General features: G+C 42.7%; 1 protein-coding gene across 1 annotated transcript; it reads right to left on the bottom strand.

Moving 5' to 3' along the window:
• Positions 1-5,420: 5,420 nt before the first annotated feature.
• On the bottom strand, positions 5,421-12,846 carry LOC134459531 (uncharacterized). The gene is made up of 4 exons (XM_063211893.1): positions 12,598-12,846; positions 10,519-10,663; positions 7,230-7,522; positions 5,421-5,734 (listed from the first exon to the last, which is right to left on the bottom strand). Exons 1-4 carry the CDS (start codon positions 12,739-12,741, stop codon positions 5,423-5,425), a joined length of 894 nt encoding a protein of 297 aa, XP_063067963.1. The 5' UTR covers positions 12,742-12,846; the 3' UTR covers positions 5,421-5,422.
• Positions 12,847-20,679: the final 7,833 nt, after the last annotated feature.

Genomic DNA, 20,679 nt, shown 5'->3' with positions numbered 1-20,679 from the left:
AAACTTAAACAAAACATTTATTAGAAAAGTAATTCCCAAACTGGGGGCTGGTAGCCCTAGAGTAGGGGGGTTGCAGTGGTACGGCATGAGGGCCTTAAAAATATGTGAAAAAAAATATGCAAAAGCGATTCCATAAATTGTTAGTTGTTGTATTCAGTTCTATATTATGTATTAAGATGCATGCGTTTACCTCCCTTGTTATTTTCCACATATTTGGGATATGGAAGGTGAGGGGGTGCACAAATATTCTTAGGTCCAAAAAGAGGTCCTAGCAGTTTGGGAACCCTTCCAGGAACTTCAGCACCAGAGATCAAGGGGAGTATACCAAAGAATGTCAATAGAGGCGGAGCTGCATTCATTCATTGCATTCTGCATTTCTGTGATGAGCAGCGCACATACATTTGGGCACATAGTAGGCCTGAGCCTATTAATGAATTAATATTAATATGAAGAATGAAATAGGCCACTGTATTTTCTTTATTTTAGTCTTTATTTCAATGAGACACTGATCTCTGACTGAATCGTGCAGTGTTTAAAATGTGCTGGCCTATATTTGCCATGGTCCTGTACATTTCCTTTCACATGGTATGCTTGACTAATCTGTTTGTTCCATTGTGTGCTGGTGAGGGCAAAAATAGGGACAATTTACACTATAAGGCTATATCAACAGGATTCACTTTTATTTGAACCCATTTCTGTGCTGTCATCATAATTACTAGGCCTGCATGTATACAGTAGGTTATTTATTTATTTTATATTGCCACCTAGTGGGCAATAATATAACAGCAGTTGACAAATGAATGTAAATGATACAAATAAGGAAACAAAATGGATGAATATACGGTAGATTTTTTTTTGTAGGGGGCCCCAGGGCTCTTCCTCATTCTCTCTCTCTCTCTCTCTCTCTCTCTCTCTCTCTCTCTCTCTCTCTCTCTCTCTCTCTCTCTCTCTCTCTCTCTTGTTCTCTCTCTCTCTCTCTCACACACACACATACACACGCTCACACACACACACACATACACACACGCAGACGCGCACACACACACACACACACAGACAGACACACACACACACACACACACACAGACACAGACACACACACACAGAGACACACACAGACAGACACACACACAGACAGACACACACGCACGCACACACACACACACACACACACACACACACACACACACACACACACAGACACAGACACACACACACAGACACAGAGACACACAGACACACACACACACACGCACACACACACACACACACACACACACACACACACACACACACACACACACACACACACACACACACACACAGTGAGGCATTACCTCTGCTTTCCCATTCTGAATTACCCTCTCTCTCTCTATTCCTCCCTCTCTGAATCTATCCCTAACTTTCTGATTTTGAAACGGGGGCCATGTTACCTGCTTGTGCATAGCCCAGGAAGCCCATGTAGCCAGGTATTCCATCAAAGATTCTTGGCAATCTATCATTTTACTTTGTTAAAGTGTCCATAAGTGAAGCCCACACTTTGCATCGAAATTAAAAGCAACCCCAGGGTCTGCATTACTCCGTCCATACTGTGCTCACAGCCCAAAGTTTACATTTCCCTTGCACACCCTCAGCCTGCTGGAATTCCACCTGTCCACTTTTCCAATTTAATACTTCAACAATTATATTTATTTTATCAGACAGCATAATATTTCAGAAATGACGTGCTGCCTGTTACATACAGCAGAGACCATACAGATTTTTTCCTCATTCCATTGCTATCATGCATGACTTACATTTTGTTCCATGTGCTTATGAATCTGAGTGAAGGGCTATAAACAATCTCTAGGCCTACTTGGCAGTCATGCCCACTCCCTTTTGGACCACGGCAATATCATATTGTGTAAAGACTGGAGGAGAAAAAGAGGTCAAAGGGGCAAGTAATAATTCTTTGTGTAAACTGAAGTGTTTGGTACCACGGAGTGAAAACCAGCCGAAGGTGGCATAGCCATTATTCTGTGGTACACTGCAACTCCCCCACCCTGGCTTGGTATCTTTCTATACACTTCAGGCATGCCCTGCAAAGCCTCATGGAGGAGTCTATGTACAATGCATTTGTCTTATGTGATATCTCATTGTTGACTGTTAGTTATCATGTATGGCACAGCTCAGTAATGGGGAAAAAGGACGAACAAATTCCTTCTGGAAAACTGTTTAAATGCTTCATTTTTTATTTTATTTTATCAGTGTCATGTCCAGTATCAACAATATATACACGTCCAAAAAAATAAAAGGTATTGATAAAAATCAATCAATCAAAATACTTATGTAGGACATTATTATACTCAGTTGTCATGTGATGTGCTTAAAAAGACAGTAAGACCTAGGCTATCATTGATTGATGTTATAGTAGTTAGTAACAGCATACACGGCAGTAGATAATTTCAGCCTGTCAACAAGATATAACAGGAAGACAATGTAGAAATTGGAACCATGTGTCTGTAAACACATTGAAATGCTGGGTTGGGATTGGGCTGTTTTTTTTCTGTACTTCTTCCTTTTTTACCAAACCCCCTTAGCAAGGATACGAAACATATGTTTCCATCAAGAGGCCAAAACAAGGTTGGTCCAATTGCTAGCAACCCACGTCACCAAAACGCTGGTAATCCCCTGATGATCCAGCAAACCATCCAGTCTCCATCAGTTCCTTCCTTCCTCCATCCCTCCCTCTTCCCCCCACCCCCCATCCTATAATTGTTTTGTTTTTCTTCCTCATTTGGCTGTCATCCAGATCACAACATCCAGCTTGTTATAGCTCCACACCACTCCGCACACGACAAAATTAGCACAGTCTGTAAAAAAATACCCCCCTGTTAAAGTTGGAAGTTGGAAATCATTAAAAGCGCTTCCTTTCCCCCCCGATAAATTGCAACAGCTTTTATACTGGAATGCAGAATGCTCATGTAAATCAGATGGTGAGCCGTGGTTGGCTGGGTTTATGTGGTCCGAAGACAGCCGAGTGCCAAATAAAGTCTAACAGATGATCGCCTCTTCTCTGCTTAAAGGTCATGTGAGGTATAGTCAAAAGAGTTTCGTTGGAGGCAATTGGACTCTCTATTTGTTCAGTTGGAAACAAATTTTCACATTACATTAGGTGTATGTTACACTTATTTGAAGTTAGAAATTGTTTCAGTTTTTTTTAAAGACCTGGTTTTGTTTCAATTATTATTTATTTATTATTTAATTATTAAATTTGAATATGCATCACTAAATCCAAACTCCTAATATAATGCACATCATCCAAGCTCCCGTATTCTTCAAAGGTGTCACTAATACAGACAAGTGGACAAGTTCAAATGGCGATGCCATGGTTAAAGGATAACTTCTGCCAATTTTGACATGCAGTTGTAATGCTCACACTACTTGTCAGTACCTGAGCATTTTTTTTTCTTCAGCCTTTTCCGAGATCCAGGTCATTGTAATGGGGGCAGGCATTTGTTTACATAAAAAAACATCTCGATTTATTCTCAATAACATCCAAAAGGTTATGCAACAGCAGACAACTACCAAACAGCGATACCTTTTAGGATAATATTTGGAGTAGGCCTATGTTAAGAAAGTTTTTAATGTAAACAAAGTCTGTCCCCATTAGAATAGCTCAGATCTTGGAAAGGGCTGAGTCGAAAAATTCAGCACCACCGGGTACTGACAAGTCAAGGGCAAAGTAAGCAATACAACAGCATATTGAAAAAATTGGTAGAACTTATCCTTTAACATTCTTGCTGCCAGAGAACACATGAGCAAGTGGCAAATGGGCAGTCATGGCCTAATGGTTTGGTGAGGTGGGCTTGAATCCCTTACCTCTCCCTACAACTCCATCCATGGCTGAAATGCCCTTGAGCAAGGCACTTTACCCCAGATTGCTCCAAGGACTGTAATCAATACCCTGTGAATAACTGTAAGTCGCTTAAGATTTTTTTAAAAAGTGTCAGCTAAGTGTAATGTCATGTAAAGTCAATGGGCGCACTAGCATGAACTTAGAGAATTGGTGAGTGGGTAATTGAATCCAAACATTTCTAATAAATCTCCTTCCTTCGCTTCGACATTCATGGCTTTTTGCTGACTGCAGTCATCCTGTGAAGTCCAGCCCCTCCTCTGCTTACTCATGTTTTATGGCACAAAATCCAACGCTCACAATTGTGCTGACTTGGCCGGAAAAAAACACTTCTTTGTTAGAAATCTCAAGTACAGGTTGAGTCTGTGAACTCTGCTTTTTTTTAACCGAAGACTTCAAAGACTTGAAGTCCATGGTGAATGTATAATTACAAGGCTCCATTCTCTCTGTAGTCAGTGGAGGTGATCTTCCTACAGAAGAGAACAATCTCTCTTTGTATCTTACGTGAGATTTAATACCTCACACTATTATTGCATTTGCAAAGTGTGCTGAGACCATGCTATGGTGATACTACACTACAATAAGTTGGAATTTAATTGAATTGAATTACTCATCTATTTATTTATAGTGTATGTCAGCCTAGTTGAGAGAGCTAGGCTTCTCTTATCTGGGTGTACTTACTAACTTAGTATAGTATTATATACGTATATACTATTGCTTCATAAACTATATGAATTCAGACCAGGTGCTAATTATTACATATTATTTTATTTGTTTATTACAATTGGTGTTTTTATATACAGCGCATACAGTCTGGCCTATACAATAACTTTTTTTTTTTTTTTACAAACTGGTAAAATGTGCCGAGTCATTAATTCAAGCTGTGAAAAACAACTTCACTCTTTCCCACTGCATGGTCCAAACAGGCGGCCCAGCTGTCTTCCTGTAATTTCCAGCATGTTTGGTCTGTGTGTTTGTTACACAAATCTCTTTTTTCCCCCTCTTGAATCGCAAGAATATTTAGGCCATGATGCGAAACAATGTGAAACCATGACAAAACACATTGAAGGACCACACACGTCACACACACACACACACACACACACACACACACACACACACACACACACACACACACACACACACACACACACACACACACACACACACACACACACACACACACACACACACACATTCTCTTTTTACCACTAATTCATCATTGCACTCATTCATTACACGATTTAATTCAAATAATCTCTCTCTCTCTCTCTCTCTCTCTCTCTCTCTCTCTCTCTCTCTCTCTCTCACACCCTTGCACCGACCCACACACAGCTCCGCCCCCCCCCCCCTCCTCCACAGTCCCCGGCCTTTTCTAACCTTTTCCAATGCTGCTCACTTAACAAACAAAAGCACCCCCCCCGTTTCCTTTTGCTCTGCTCCGCACTGCGACTCTGCATGACCAATCCGTGTTCCTACTATTCCGCGTTGTATATGCAGTATCTGCGTTATGCATCTCCCTTCCTACTACGCCGCGTTGGTAATCCTGAAGGCCCCGAAGTAGCTGCCCTCGGCCTCGGGGTCCAGCATCCAGGCGTTGGAGACGCTGACGTACAGGCCGTCGCCGGCCCGGATCTGCACCGCGCCCCCTTGCTGCTGGCAGCTCATGTGGTAGCCGCCGGGCAGCCAGCGCTGCGTGCTGCCCGTCTTCATCAGCATGAGCGGCCGGGCGGGGGAGCCGTGGCTGGGCCGCTCCAGAAACACGTACTGGATCAGCTGGATCGGGCTGGGCGTGGCGGTGGGCATCGCCACCCCGGCGAGGTGCTGCTGCTGCTGCTGCTGCTGCTGCTGCTGCTGCTGCTGCACAGTGAAAAGGGGGGTTAACAGTAGCCTGGTCCGGGGTTAACAGTAGCCTGGTCCTACCATTTCATTTCGTATTTATGGTCTGGCATTTCTTTGCTCTGAAGCGATTGTAGGAAGCAGGAAGTTTGCATTCAGTTATGGTTTAAAATTATTGGACACCCTTCACCCAATTGCTGGCAGTTACTCAACAACAACATAGCGCAGACCAATGGCTCTGGCGCAGATGTGTACGTCATTGTCACGAGCGTCCTCCCCCTTTCGCCCCCACGTGGGGGGCGTATTCGATTATTGGCTGTTTTCTGGGGGGGCGTTGCGATCAAAATTCTACTGCTCCAGGCACTCCACAGAGAAGCACGGCCAGACTACAGTAGTGGAGCCAATCCTTTGGCGGAAGTACATAGGATGGCTCGCGAGGCTATGTTAACAGGGCCCTACATTTTTTTTTTCACCACCAAACAGAATGCCTAGTAGGTGTACGTAAATCGTACTAGCCAAACACACATTCACTACGAGGTCAAAGTGGATAGTAAGTTGGTCTTTTGTACCAGCCAAACTGAAAATTCACTAGCATTTGGCTGGTTGGCTGGTGTTAATTTAAAGCTCTAGTGTGTGTTCATATTGCAGTGTAACCTTATACAGTATAACGTAACGATCATAGAGTGCTTCTAACACTGTGAAGAGTGAAATTAACAGTGAGGTCGAAAAGTCGTCTGAAAATTCAGCGATCACAGTTCATTACACTGTTAATTCAAGGCTTAGAGAGTAAAAACAACACTGCCAGTGTTAAATTCAACTCTCTACCACTGCACAATTGACTATGATTGTCCAATGTCATTTCAACTCTACAGCAAGGTGACTGTGCCTGCCCACTCTGCTCCAGAGGCCAACTGTGTTAAACATTGTTTTTCACAGTCCAGTGTTGCTGTAACATTTACAAAATAGTAGGCTACAATTAATTTTGAAAATGTTACACGGATCAAATACAAAATGAACACTATTTTTTGAGTGGGACCAATTAATTAACTGAAATGGAGTTTACTTTTCACTTTTCAACTTTTCACTGGTAATAACACTGGAATTCTTGGTTAAAGTTGGATAATTAGTTGAAATAACACGGGCATAACCCACTGACAGCTTTTGCTGGGCCAAGGGCGATGTCATCTGAAAAAAACTGAAAGAAAAGTCCGCGACACCAAGCTCCCGTTGCTCTTTTTTTTCGCAGACTTTTCTTTCAGTTTTTTCATGATATTTTTTCTGGTCCTGCACCCAATCGTTTTGAGACGGATGTGCGTGTTTTTTTCTAACTACCAATGCCATCTGATAGCCACCCCCCCCCCCCCCCCCCCCCCCCCACCATCCAATACTTAAAATATAATGAAAACCCAATTCTGGGCCTCCTCTCTCCCTGAGTCGGGGGCAACTGACCCCTTTGCACCCCCTTGTCAGCTGCCCTGAAAGCGGGTATTCTTACTGTGTATTGATGATGATGATGGTGATGATGACCAAGTGGGTTGTGTTGGTTGGTCATAGGTAACTCATGAGACGGGGAGTGGGCAGACATCGTCTCCGGCGCTGTGGCTACCGCCGCCGGCGCCGCCACTCGCCCCATGCTCAGTTCGGCGTCGCTGTAGTAGCGGAAGCAGGTCTTGGCGTAGACGTAGTACACGCCAGGCTTGCGGAAGAGGAGGCGGCCGTCACTGTACTGCAGCCGGGAGAGCTGGCCTCGCTCCGCATTCCAGTGGATTATGGTGGCGTACACCTCTCCTGAACACACACATACAAACAAACACGTACAAACACACACGAGCGCACAGGTACGCATCAACGCATGTACGCACACAGACGCACACACACACACACACAGACGCATGCACACACACGCACACACACACACACACACACACACACAAACCCACAGGCACAAACACACACATAAACCCACAGGCGTGCGCGCGCACACACACACACACACACACACACACACACACACACACACACACACACACACACACACACACACAAACACAAACACACACACACGCACACACACACACACAAACACAAACATACACATAAACACAGGCACACACACACACACACACACACACACACACACACACACACACACACACACACACACACACACACACACACACACACACACACACACACACAGACGTGTTGGCACATATTGTACTGTACAGTACACACAGGCCATTCTGTTTAAACTCTGTGGGTACATGGGTGATTAGTTATATACCTATGTACAGACTTTATACCTATCCAAGTTTAGTACAGTATATCCCTCATTCACATACAAACACAACACACTGAATATCCTACTCGAACACAGCGTATGTGTGTGTCCCTGCACAGTAAAAACTGCAGTGTTAATGCAACACTGACAGAGTCGATTTAACACCTTCTAGAGTTTATTTGGTCCCCGAATACTCTCTAAGTGTTGAATTAACACTGCATTTTTTACTGTGTGCCTGCCTGCCTGTCTACCTGCCTGGTTTGAATGTTATTGTCTTTAATCTGACAAATCCCATGAGAACAAAAACACATAACAATTTGCTGCATGCCATGCCTATGACTAGACTATGCACAACTGCTTGGGAAAGACCTTTACTCTATTCCACTTTCCCAGCACTCCAAACAGAGGCCACCTGGCTAGAATGTCTGTCGATAAGGACCACATGGGATGTTTAGTTTCAGCAAGCGTTTCTGAAAAACATAAAATGTACCCCTCAATAAAAAATGAATTAAATTGAATCTGAACAAATGTATTTTCAGGCCTCCCAATCTTGACATTGGATCTGCACAGGGCCGTTTCAAGGTATTTGGGGGGCCTAGGCAAAGAGGGACTCGGGGCCCCTTTTCTTCACATTTCAAACTATTGCGGAGGGGCCCCATTTGGATGACACAAAGTCACAGTCACAAAGTGGTCTTTAGTGTCATTTAAATACAAAGTACATAACCAGTCATCACTTTTAGCTAGGGGGCCCCAAGCAATTGGCTAGTTTGCTTGCCTCGTTGTGAAAGGCTTGTGCCCGTCTTTGAAGGGGCACAATGTAGGATGACGTTGTTTGCACGGTGCCCATGGCATGCCTCTCTCAAAATCTACACAGCCATGAAAAAATGCTGTTTATATAAACTCGCTGTGAGAATGTTTTTCATCACGGATGCCAGCAGTTGATACAAATATGAATACAGTATGTAACGCAATTTTTCATATGAGAAGTGTTCCCCACGACACTCGAAGCGGACCACTCTGTCAAAAGTTGCATTTGGGGTTTTCTGACAGCGGACCGTGGAAAAGGTCGCAAGTGTCATCGTTCACCTGACTCAAATAAGCATTGGCTGACTCGGGACAGTGATTAATTATACTTTTAATCCTAGAGCCCCTTTAAACCTTGGGCTTGCCGTCTGAAGACTAATAACTAGAGGTGGGCACTTACTCTGCAGTGATGGGCATCCTGGATTCAGAAGCTACAATCTAGTGCCACACTTTCCAAATGACCTGGGCAGTCATGGGTAAGTGGTTAGGGCATCAGACTTGTAGCCCAAAGGTTGCCGGTTCGACTCCAGACCCGCCAGGTTGGTGGGGACAGTAATTAACCAGTGATCTCCCTCATCGTCCTCCATGACTGAGGTACCTGTCCCTGACCATAGTCCCGTCCTACCGCACTGCTCCCTTTCGGGCGCCATTGGGGGGCTGCCCCCTTGCACGGGTCAGGCATAAATGCAATTTCATTGTGTGCAGTGTTCACTTGTGTGCTGTGGAGTGCTGTGTCACAATGACAATAGGTGTTGGAGTTTCCAAGTTGGGCTTTCGCTTCGCTTTACTTGTCCAAATGCCCTAATTGGGCAGGTAAAAGTAGGTAGGTCATGTGGAATATGTGGCACTGGACTGTTACCCAGGCTCCGCCCCCGCAGTGACGCAACATCTTCGGCTCAGCTGCACTTACTCAGGCAAACTGCTTGTCCACGTACATTCGGGTTCCCTTCACAGCGGGAAACTCCACCCACTTTGTCGGGAACTAATCAACTTTGAGCATTTCCAACCGTCCTGGGTAGAGGCGTGTTCAAGGCAGTGATGTTGTTTAAGCAGAGATGTTCTATTGGGACTAAGACATGTTTGGTTTAAACTTTGGCTCAGCCTGTTCTGCCCCCGACCAGTAGCAAACCAAGGGAGGTGGGTCAACCATGCCGTTTAAGAATGCTAGTTGTTATGCTCTTGGTCAGACCAAGTCTCGAAGAGATTTGAAAGTCATGGTAATCAGGCAACCGGACTGTAGCTTCTGAATCCAGGTTGCCCATCACTACTTACTCGGGCCGTTTGGGGTGAGGGGTCTGTAATGGGGAAATGAACCAGTGGGGACCGGTCCAGACCGGACCAGTCGGAGTAATGTGGACAATACTTTTTGTTCTTATAAGAACCCTTCCACTGCAATTTGGGAAGGCCTGTGAAGAGGCTATTGCAGTTGTCAACCCTGCTTGAAATGAAGCCATGTATTAGTTTATCTAGAGTGTGTCTTGACATTACACCCCTGAGTTTAGAAAAGTTTTTAAGATGATAAAAAGCAGACTTAGTAATGGCTTTCATGTGACTGTTAACCACCTTTCGTTACCACGGGGCCCCGTTTCATCTGGGGCCCCCAAGCAATTCCCAGGTTTGCTTGTTTTTGCTTAGACTTCTGTCTTGGCGCCTGCCCTGAGGACTTGTTGTAGTAACTAAAAGGTGGACAGGCACTTACTGGGGCCGTTGGGGTTGAGTGGTCTGATGGGTAGGTGGGCCAGCGGGGTCCTGTGCCTTTGCCTTTTATGGACTCTGGACTGGTACTTGTGCTGGGGCTCTTTAACCGTCTTCCCCATGGATGGCTCTCGCTCTGTCTCCAGCACCTATTGGTGAGAAGAGGGAGAGAGAAGTGGCTACATGAAACGACCAGAAGCCAGCAGACATCAGAGCGTAAATACCCTAGGCTGTCCTTCCAGATGTTTGCCAGCCGATTCAATGGATGTGCTCGTCCTATGTGACGCAAGTGCTCAACGAGGTAGATAAACAGGGACTTTCACTTTCTCAAGGTTTGTTTGCATGACATTCTCCTAAAGTAGCTGTTGTAGTACAACAGTGTTTATAGCCGACTAAGTAGCCTAATATACTTAAGTGATGAGTATACACTGCCGTCCTCCAGCGCTTCTGGTGTTATGAAAATGGCTCTCTTAAATGTGGTCTAAGATCTAACAAGTCTAATTTAGGACTATTGTTACTATTTGTGTGTGTGTGTGTGTGTGTGTGCGTGCGTGCGTGCGTGCGTGCGTGCGTGCGTGTGTGTGTGTGTGTGTGTGTGTGTGCGTGTGAGTGTGTGTGTGTGTGTGTGTGTGTGTGTGTGTGTGTGTGTGTGTGTGTGTGTGTGTGTGTGTGTGTGTGTGTGTGTGTGTGTGTGTGTGTGTGTGTGTGAGAGAGAGAGACAGAGAGAGAGCAATTTCTCATGTGAACCCCAGACAATTGCCTTCTTGCCACAAATTCTTGGCCTCCAGAACTTGTGTGGCAGTGTGAACTTTTGTATAGTTTTGATATGTGATAGGCCTATATGGAATACATTGTGATGGATTGATTGCTTCATTGATTGATTGATTGGTTGATTGATTGGTTGGTTAGCTGGTTGGTTGATTGTTTTATTGACGAGGCCTACTTGAAAATTGCCACAGTAAATTGTGCAGTGTTAGTTCAACACTTACAGAGTTAATTTTAACACTCCTCGAGTGTTGAATCAGTTCGACGTAATGTGTTGTGCATAGTCGTCTCCTTGCACATGGCAATGTTCACTGACTCACATCTTAAGCACCCGGCTCTCACCGGCATCTTTTCCATCCTCTTGCGAATCATACAAAAAAAAAAATACGCTACAGCTGTTTGGCGCACGTTTCCCACAGCTGAGCGTGCAATCTGAATCATTCTCCTGAATCATTTTCCACAACAACAAAGCCACCACGAACATACAGCCTATAAAGGCTGTAGTAATTCAGTACCACAGGAATCTAAAGAATTCGAAGTCCGGAAACGTTCAATCGGTTGTGCGTAATTGGGTAGGTTATTTGGCATCATCAGTTCAACAAGACTGGCACGCACAGAAGCGTATAGCGTATTGTAGTCTAATATCTTGTTGGACAGTGATAGTTTCCTTTACAAAATAGGGTTGTATTTACAATATAGCCTTGGTTTAATTTCTGACAAGACATTTATAGCCTGGTATTAAATACGAGGAAGGAGGAAAGGTTTCTGATCAAGCTTCATCTGTGAAAGTGAATTCAGAATGATTGGCATCTAGATTGTCCCCCTTTAAACGGAATTCTGGGTGGTGGATCACAAACTTCTGGATCATGTGGGTAAAATCACAAAAGGACGACCAATATGAGCGCGAGACTAATGCGTGTTGACCCAATTTTGCGCAAAACACTCCATATGACGTTATCGCGCATAGGCCTAACGTGTTTTGTGTTGTAAATTCATTGGAAGCCTACATAGCCTACTACTTACTACGTTCAAGATTATGGAAAGTAGGCTATATGAATCGAGTCACTTATTATAATCAATCGCATCCCAAACATAACGCAGAATGGTTTTAAGCCAAACGTCAAGACTTTCATTTTAATTAGGCGTAACCAGTAAATATGTTGCCGTAGCCTAATAAAACACATCAAGTGTCAGCAACAGACATTTCAGCACTAAAATAGCTAATCACCATTACATTTGACCGTGTTTGAACTCTGCACAAAAGTACCAATTTTCATCACAAGAGCATAACCAAGAATCGCCCGCATCACTTACCTACCTGAAAGTAACCTGCTAGGTGCAGTCCAACCATCGCACAGCATGCGATTTGCAGCAATCCGATAACGGCGATGATAACATTGATGGGCGCCCTGGAGGTCACTGGTAGGTTAGATTGTATAAATTTAGACTGGCGAGGACTCATACCGTGGATAATTTTTTTTATGAACAATGAAGAGACAGAAAGTATTCTCGAGTAGAGACCCCAGTATCGTTGGTAGGCTGCACTACATAGGCCTATCCTGTCTCACACAACTGTTGGGATAAAGACGCTGCTCCATGATTCTTACGGCAGAATGCCCATCCCTCTCATTACGGCATCCTACATGTTTTTTTTTTCTCCCACAGATGCCGGCCGGCTAAGATTAAATAAGGGGAAACCCACACCACTGCCTAGACACAGAAGGGTAGGCCTAACCTAGTATCGGGGAAAAGGTTACATTTTACATTTTCTTTGAGTGTGTAGATAGATAACTTTCCTTTCCTGTCAACATTAGAATAATGTAGGCCTATGCCAGGCAGGTTATGGTCAAGAAGCCCAAATGATCGAGTAGGCCTATTATCCTTTCATTGACTGGCGCACAATAAACTTTATTTGTTTCCCAATAAAGCTGATGATTTGGGACAACAGTGACAACGCTGCTTTATCTGTAATGTGGACATTGCACTTGAAAGGATGCAGGATCATGCTATTGCTTTTGAAGTAGCCTAGTGCCATATGTTATGGCCATGTGGGGCTGGGGCTTCACTGTGGCAATGACACTGGCTCAACCAGTCTGGTTGTACCTTCACACTGTGATGCCCCTTTAAAGCAACACTAAGTTATTTTTGTCTGCGGTCTGGCTCACAACAGGTTGAAAGTGGAATTGGCTCCCAATGACAATGGCAGAGATTGATCCTCAAAAACTTAAAAGCCTAGTTACATTATGGGTGCATCCCAATATGCGACCTTGCCTCCTCCACTTGTGCTTGTCTCCTCGTCCCTCCTCCTGGCCCCTCCTCCGTGGAGAAAACGATAAAGTTTCCCAGCTGTCAGCCTCACCACAACAACTTTTGAGGGACTGTTTTTCATTCACCATCCCAATTGCAAATGAGAAAAAGACTTTACAATTGAGCTTTTGCAAGATATTGAACTATAATGCTGTTGTCAGTGATGTCATAATGACGAGAAGCAAGTGGAGTAGGCAAGTGGAGGAGGCAANGTCACATATTGAGATGCACCCTAAATCAGGGGTAGGGAACCTGGGGTGCAACCGCCATTCCGACATACTGCCATTCCGACATACCGCCATTCCGACACACCTCCACACTGTTTCATACCGCCATTCCGACACCATGTGACTCTTGTGGGGAGCTGTCCACGAGCAAGTGTACACCGGCTTAAACGGTGTGCCCGGAGCTGTCCACATGCGTGGTGCTGAAATATGTCTTTGCTCCGAGTGACGCGAGCGTACACCTTCAACGGTGTGTCTGACGCTGTCCGAAATTTACAAGCAACAACATGACAATGTGCACTTTGCATCTCTTCTCAGGAATTGCTCATGACAGGCACAGCACAAACTTTGTTCTGTTACGGCTAGCCTATTTATTAACCACAAGTACCCAAGCTTTCATCGACGGCGACCAACTGAAACCAACTCTTCCACAATAGCTGCGGCTTCAAATTATTAGGAAAAACAACAAACTGTCTGCCACCATTATGAATATGTTCTCCAATGAGTGGTTAACCATCCCATATCTTCTGAAAAAAGTGTCGGAATGGCGGGACATTTCATGGAAAACTTGATAACGCCATTCCGGCAATTGAAAGTCAATGTCGGAATGGTATGTCAGAATGGCGGTATGTCTGAATGGCGCTATAACTGGGGAATCGATGTCTCGAGGGCCGTTTTATCCGAGATATATATCTTTATATATTTATATATCTTCAATGTTATACAGCTTCACATGATATATGACATATTTTGTAAAGGAATCTTAGAAGTTACATTTGCAATACAATTAAGTTATATTCAGGGCACCTAGAAAAGGTGTGGTCTGTTTTAAAGGTGGCTACCTTCAAAATAGGCCTAATGTGAAAGGGGAAATCCTGGTTTGTCTTCATCACATGGCCCTTGGAGGATTTATGGCCCTTGGAGGAGTTTGAGGTGGCCCCTCGACTGGAAAAGTTTCCTCCTGCATTACATGGATTGTGAACTACATGAAGAGGTGCTCTTCACCTTTTCACAAACCGACGAACTACTGACATGGTTTTGTTAAATGATGTCGAATTCTATTTGTTTGTTTAACTATCCCATGATCACAGTACACTGTCATTGGTGTCTACTTTGAGGTAAATGCATTACTTCGATGATAGGCTATAATATAAATTCTTCATGTAATACAAATGATCTCAACACGTCAGACAATACAAATAATGCAGTAATGCATGAATGTGTGTTAAAACATTGAAATGGTGGCCCTGCTGTGGCTCGATTGCGGCCCGGGTCCATTGCCAACCCTTCCCCATCTCTCTATCTCCCCACTTGCTTCCTGTCTGCCTCAACTGTCCTGTCACAAAAATCCCCCCCCCCCCCAAAAAAAAATAAAAAAAAATAATAAAAAATAATAATAATAATAATAATAACAATAATAATAATAATAATAATAATAATAATAATAATAATAATAATAATAATAATAATAAATAAATAAATAAATAAATACCTAGGCCCTATATACACACACACACACACACACACACACACACACACACACACACACACACACACACACACACACACACACACACACACACACACACACACAACTTTGAAATGGTCTTATTTCTGATTATGCAGCATTGGCCTCCGGGCATGACGGCCAATTGCATTAAAGTAGCATGCTATAGTTCTCCTGGGGACAGGGCATTGCAAACGGAATGGTGATATAGTGGAAAATGCTACTACTGTATATGAAACCTTGGCTCCCCAGCCCTCACATCACACAGCTGTTTCCCTGTCTGTCTCTTTCTCTTCACCTGCCAAGGTCTGTTACTGTGATGATACACTTCACAAGAATTCATATAAAAAAAACCCTCTTCTCTCATATCTGTAGACCTTTGTCCTACCCAGTCATAGCTCCAGGGCTCATTTGACACATTCATTTGACATCCTTTCCTAATGTGACTTACCGGCATTGAGACAGCCGCCCTGGGGCAATGAAGACTTCCTCGAGGGCGCCTAAGCCATGGATGAACTGGCGGGTGCACTGTAGTTATATCCAGGGAAGCCAAAACAGGGGTGCAAAGGGGTCAGTTGACCCGGGCCCAGGGAGAGAGGGGGCCCAAATTGGGTTTTCATTTCATTGTATTGGGGTCTTCTCAGATGACTTTGTCCTGGGCTCGGCAAAAGCGGCTCAGGTTATCCACCGGAAAGTAAGATATGTGCTTGTCTGTCTGTCTGATAATTTGCTGTGGCACTTGTTTATTAGACAAAATAACAAAATAGTATGAGTAATAAAAATGGATTTTAATATTTCCTCAGTCTCAAGGATGTTATTTTTTGTTTTGTTTTGTTTGAAATCACACTGACATAATAGGCTACCACTAGTTGGCAGAGGTTTGCACTCCACTGCTTTTCTATTTCAGTCAATACAACCCATATTTTTCCCTATTAAAGGGAAATGGCAGTGCTGTGTTTTTTTTGTTGCACTGGCAGTACCTTTTTTGCAGGGCAATTATGTTCCTCTTTTCTTTTCTTAAATATAGAAAATGTTGATGTGGTTTTGATCTGATCTAATTATAATGTTCACAAGCAGAATTTTGGTCACAACCTCAATGCAGCCAAAATTCCATGGACCCCCTGCGAACCCTGACGCAGGCCAGACCCCAGGTTAAGAACCTCTGGTAAGGTTAAAAAAAAAAAAAGGTATCTGGAAAAAAAGGTATCTGAAAGACTTTTGGTGATTGTTCTGTAAAAGGTACTGCCAGTGTGACAAGTTGCACAGTATATTTCCATTCCTGAATGACAATGGAGTTGACCATGACATCCTGATCCCAACCAGACATGGTTACACCACAGCTGAATTCCCTGTGTGTACAGTAAACGGCAAGGATTTTGTGTTTGTGAAAGGTGATTAACTATTAATAAAAAATCAAAACTCTAATTCACTCAATACCACCCACAGTTTATATGTTATATTCAGTCATAATGGAAACTCTTCTGTTTGACCCGTGCAATGACTGAATTAAACAAAAGATAAACAAGAAGAACGTAGGTGTGATCAACTCCCAATCCCAACATTGTTTTGATACCTCAGAGGCTCACTAAAAAGGGAGAGAGTGTTGCATTTGGAAGAGAACTTATTTATCTCTACTGGTAATGGAGTTGGCCCTATGACATGCTGATCTCAAGACAAACATTCAGCGTTACACCACACCACAGATAAACGCCCGGTGTTCAAACAGCACGAATGTTGGAAAGTTGGGTGCGCAAATCCACAAAAGCAATCCAGGTGCCAGACATTGGGTATAAGGCCCACAGTCAGGCCTGAGGAAGATAACAGTGGTACTTAACCCTATACTGCACACATTATTATCCCATCATGGGAAAAAAAATCTTACTGTGGTTTTTGTCAGATAAAATGGACTTTTTAAGACATATTTGCAAATTTTTTCAAAAAAAAGTTTTTTGGGGGGGTTCTTTTAGGTTTGTTGCCATATGGCAACATCGTGCAGTTACAGAAAGGATCCAGTGTACATTTTCCCTCCCAGACCAAACAAGGGTCATTCAACATTATGAATTATGTTATAGAAATATAATTGTTTTTATCTCAGAAAAACATTGAAAGTTTACCCACAAGTTCAAGAAAGTTATTTAACACATTTTTGCCACTGAGAGATCAAGTGAATACTGTTTATTATATCCTCGAAAAACAGTATTTCAGTGGTATTACGTTGACCAACCACCAATGAATGTATTTGGTATTAACACAATATCTGTGCATAGATTTGCACAAAAAAATGTGTATGGTAACTGTCTATAATATGTACATGAACTTATTTAATTTTGGAAGCCAACACTTTCAAGATGGCCGACATTCAAGATGGCCGATTTGCGGGCCAGGTATCTTTCAACATAACCGACAGTTTATTTGTCATAACTTTTGAATGGATGCTTGAATTTACACTAAACCTTGTGTGATAACACTCTATAATGAGTAAATAAGCCATGTAAAATTGTGAGGCCAGTGCTTTCAAGATAGCTGAATTTCAAGATGGCTGACTTTGAAGTTGATAATCTTTCGAGACGGCCTACCTTTTGTTTACGCCACAACTTTTCAATGGGTGCTTGGATTTGCAGTAAATCTTGTGTGTTAATAATATAATTGGTTTATGAGCTGTTTGAAATTTGGAGATTATGCTTTTAAAATGGCTGACTTTCAAAATGGTTGACTTTGTATAATAATTTTTGATCGGGTTGACAGATTTGCACAAACGTTGTGTGCTAATTAGCCTAATTATAACAGACACATGAAGTCAAAACATTTTGGAGGCTTCAAATGGTCAAGATGACAGTAGCTTTATGCTCTAATCTGGGGTTTGGGGATTTTTGTGGTATACCTCTGGCAGTCTGGGGAGGCTGCATAGGCCTTGTTCGCTTTTCTGCATGTACTCAGAGTGAAAGCTCATAAAACAGTTCTGTACACCTATTATAACATTTTTAATGTTCATTACAGACTGCCATTTACACTAATTATAAATATTATCAGTTATCAATCATTCAATCAATAAATAAATCAATTAATCAATTAATTTGAATTGGGTATTTGTGTCAATACACTTTCCCTATTGACCGTCTTGTTCCATTACTGCACAATGTTGCCGTATGGCAACATACCTATTTTTCAACATAAAAAGGAAATAATTTTAGTTGAAAACAAAACAAATGGTGAAAACAGATCATGACTAACTATAGATCATACCAATATTTTTTAAAATTTTGTAAATATTGCAAAAAGTGAGAAAAATCTTGGCCAATGCCAGAGCAATCTGTCAAGGACACACGCTCATGTACAGTGAGGGAAAGAGCGAGCCTGGGGCAGTGTGTGGTGTCATGTGATGTCAACAAACCACATAATTGGATAAAACAAGGCCACAGTTTCAATATGAAAACCAATCAGTGTCTATAATTTATATTTAAATACCAGGAAATGCCAAAAGAATGGTATGTTGCCATATGGCAACACCGTGCAGTATAGGGTTAAAGTTTGTAGAGTATGGCGTGCTCTTATCCAGATAGTTTGTTGGTTTCTTGGGTTTGGGTGCTCTTTAGTCCAAGGTATTTTGCATCCAGGTTCAAGAGTGAGAATAAATTCTCTGACTAAGGCACTCCAATTTCAAATGTCTTTATTTATTTGAATATTGTAGGACTTGTCAAATAAATAAAGACACTTTAAATTGGAACGCCTTTAGTCAGATAATTTATTCTCACTCTTGAACCCAAAGATCCCAGTGGGTCGAATCACTGCCATTTGTTAAACAATAAAGTATTTTTGGAGCGTCTACCAGGTGTGCAGACCACTCTCTCACCCATTTATTTAACAGCATGATCTCATTATAAACACCCCCCAACACACACACACACACACACACACACACACACACACACACACACACACACACACACACACACACACACACACACACACGCACACACGCACACACACAGGGCTCCAGCCAACACCAGCCAGCCAACCCACAATATTTCCGGGATAAGTGAGGTTATTACAAACGCATTTCCCATCGAAACGGCATCCTGGATTAGTAAAGACAATCCTTTGTCTCCTAATAGGTATTATCATGTTAATACCCGGCACAACTCCACCCTCTATTCTTTGTTCTGCTCCTGTAACTGCTTGACTCACTCTCTCACACCAACCAAGACTGTTCCAGTAATTTGCCCTTGGTCAGACAGTGGACCACTCCCTACACAGTAAAATGTGTTAATTTAACACATAGAGAGTCTTGTCTAGATAGAGTTTGATTCCTGAGTACCTAGCCTACGTCATCGTTACTCTCCCACCCACTTCTTGTCATCATCTCACACTGTCCAGTCCATTAAAGTCATAACAGCCTCAAAAAAAGAGAAGAAAAAACACCCTTATCATAAAATGGCCCCACCCGTGGCTAAACAGCCTATATGTGGAGCTATGGCACCAGCGTTTTGGGTACCCATTTTGAGAACTTGAGAGCAGCACGTCAGCCTAAACAAATCGTCCAGATGGCAACGGGAATGGCAATGTTGCCAGATCTTTCCACTCTGGAACCCATTCTCAAAAATATAGTATTAACTCTACTTTTCGGTCAATGTAAGATTTTCAAAGTTAATTCTCAACATATCAACACTGCAATATGAAGCAATATTTAACACTGGTACCTGGAGCAGAGTGGCCGGATAATCATCTCGCTCGCCCTAGAGCTGAAATTACATTCCTCTAACAGTGTAGTCAAAAGTCAGTGTAAACTTTTGCAGATGGCCAAGTGTGTAATTTCAGCTCTAGAGCGAGCAAGATGATTATCCGGCCACTCTGCTCCAGGTACCAGTGTTTAATATTGCTTCATATTGCAGTGTTGATATGTTGAGAATTAACTTGCATTTATTGCTTGCATGCAGGCAATAAATGCGACAATTTGACGCCACATGATTCATCATTAACAACTATCCAACTAGACTGTAGTAAATGCCTGCTTGGTCTGGTTCATGTCTCTGCCACTCCTTTATTTCTGTTGTCTGGAGTTTGCTTGCTGCTTCAGAGTATGGAGTTGCAGTGCCACACACAGAATCTTAAACACAAAAAGAGATTAGGCAGTGAGAGGGGGACACATTTAAATAATATGCCCATAATTGATGTTTAGATGATATTGCAGTCATTCACCACTTGGACTCACGCATCTGAATTACTTTTTTTTTTTTTTTTTTAATCTGATTTATGATGTTTTGACTGCATTATTATTATTATTATTATTATTATTATTATTATTATTATTATTATTATTATTATTATTATTATTCATCATCGCTATTACAAATTGGCTGGTGTC

This window comes from Engraulis encrasicolus, chromosome 12 (genome assembly GCF_034702125.1).
Source record: "Engraulis encrasicolus isolate BLACKSEA-1 chromosome 12, IST_EnEncr_1.0, whole genome shotgun sequence".
NCBI lineage: Eukaryota > Metazoa > Chordata > Actinopteri > Clupeiformes > Engraulidae > Engraulis > Engraulis encrasicolus.
The sequence above is the reverse complement of the archived record's forward strand: the minus strand, read 5'-3'. Positions and strand labels throughout refer to the sequence as shown.

Coding starts and splice junctions, on each gene's coding strand:
- LOC134459531 (XM_063211893.1), bottom strand. CDS start 12,741: ATGAGTCCTCGCCAGTCTAAATTTATACAATCTAACCTACCAGTGACC. Junction 10,664..12,597: donor ACCTAGCAGGTTACTTTCAG/GTAGGTAAGTGA, acceptor TCTCACCAATAG/GTGCTGGAGACAGAGCGAGA. Junction 5,735..7,229: donor ATCATCATCATCAATACACA/GTAAGAATACCC, acceptor CAGCAGCAGCAG/CAGCAGCAGCAGCAGCACCT.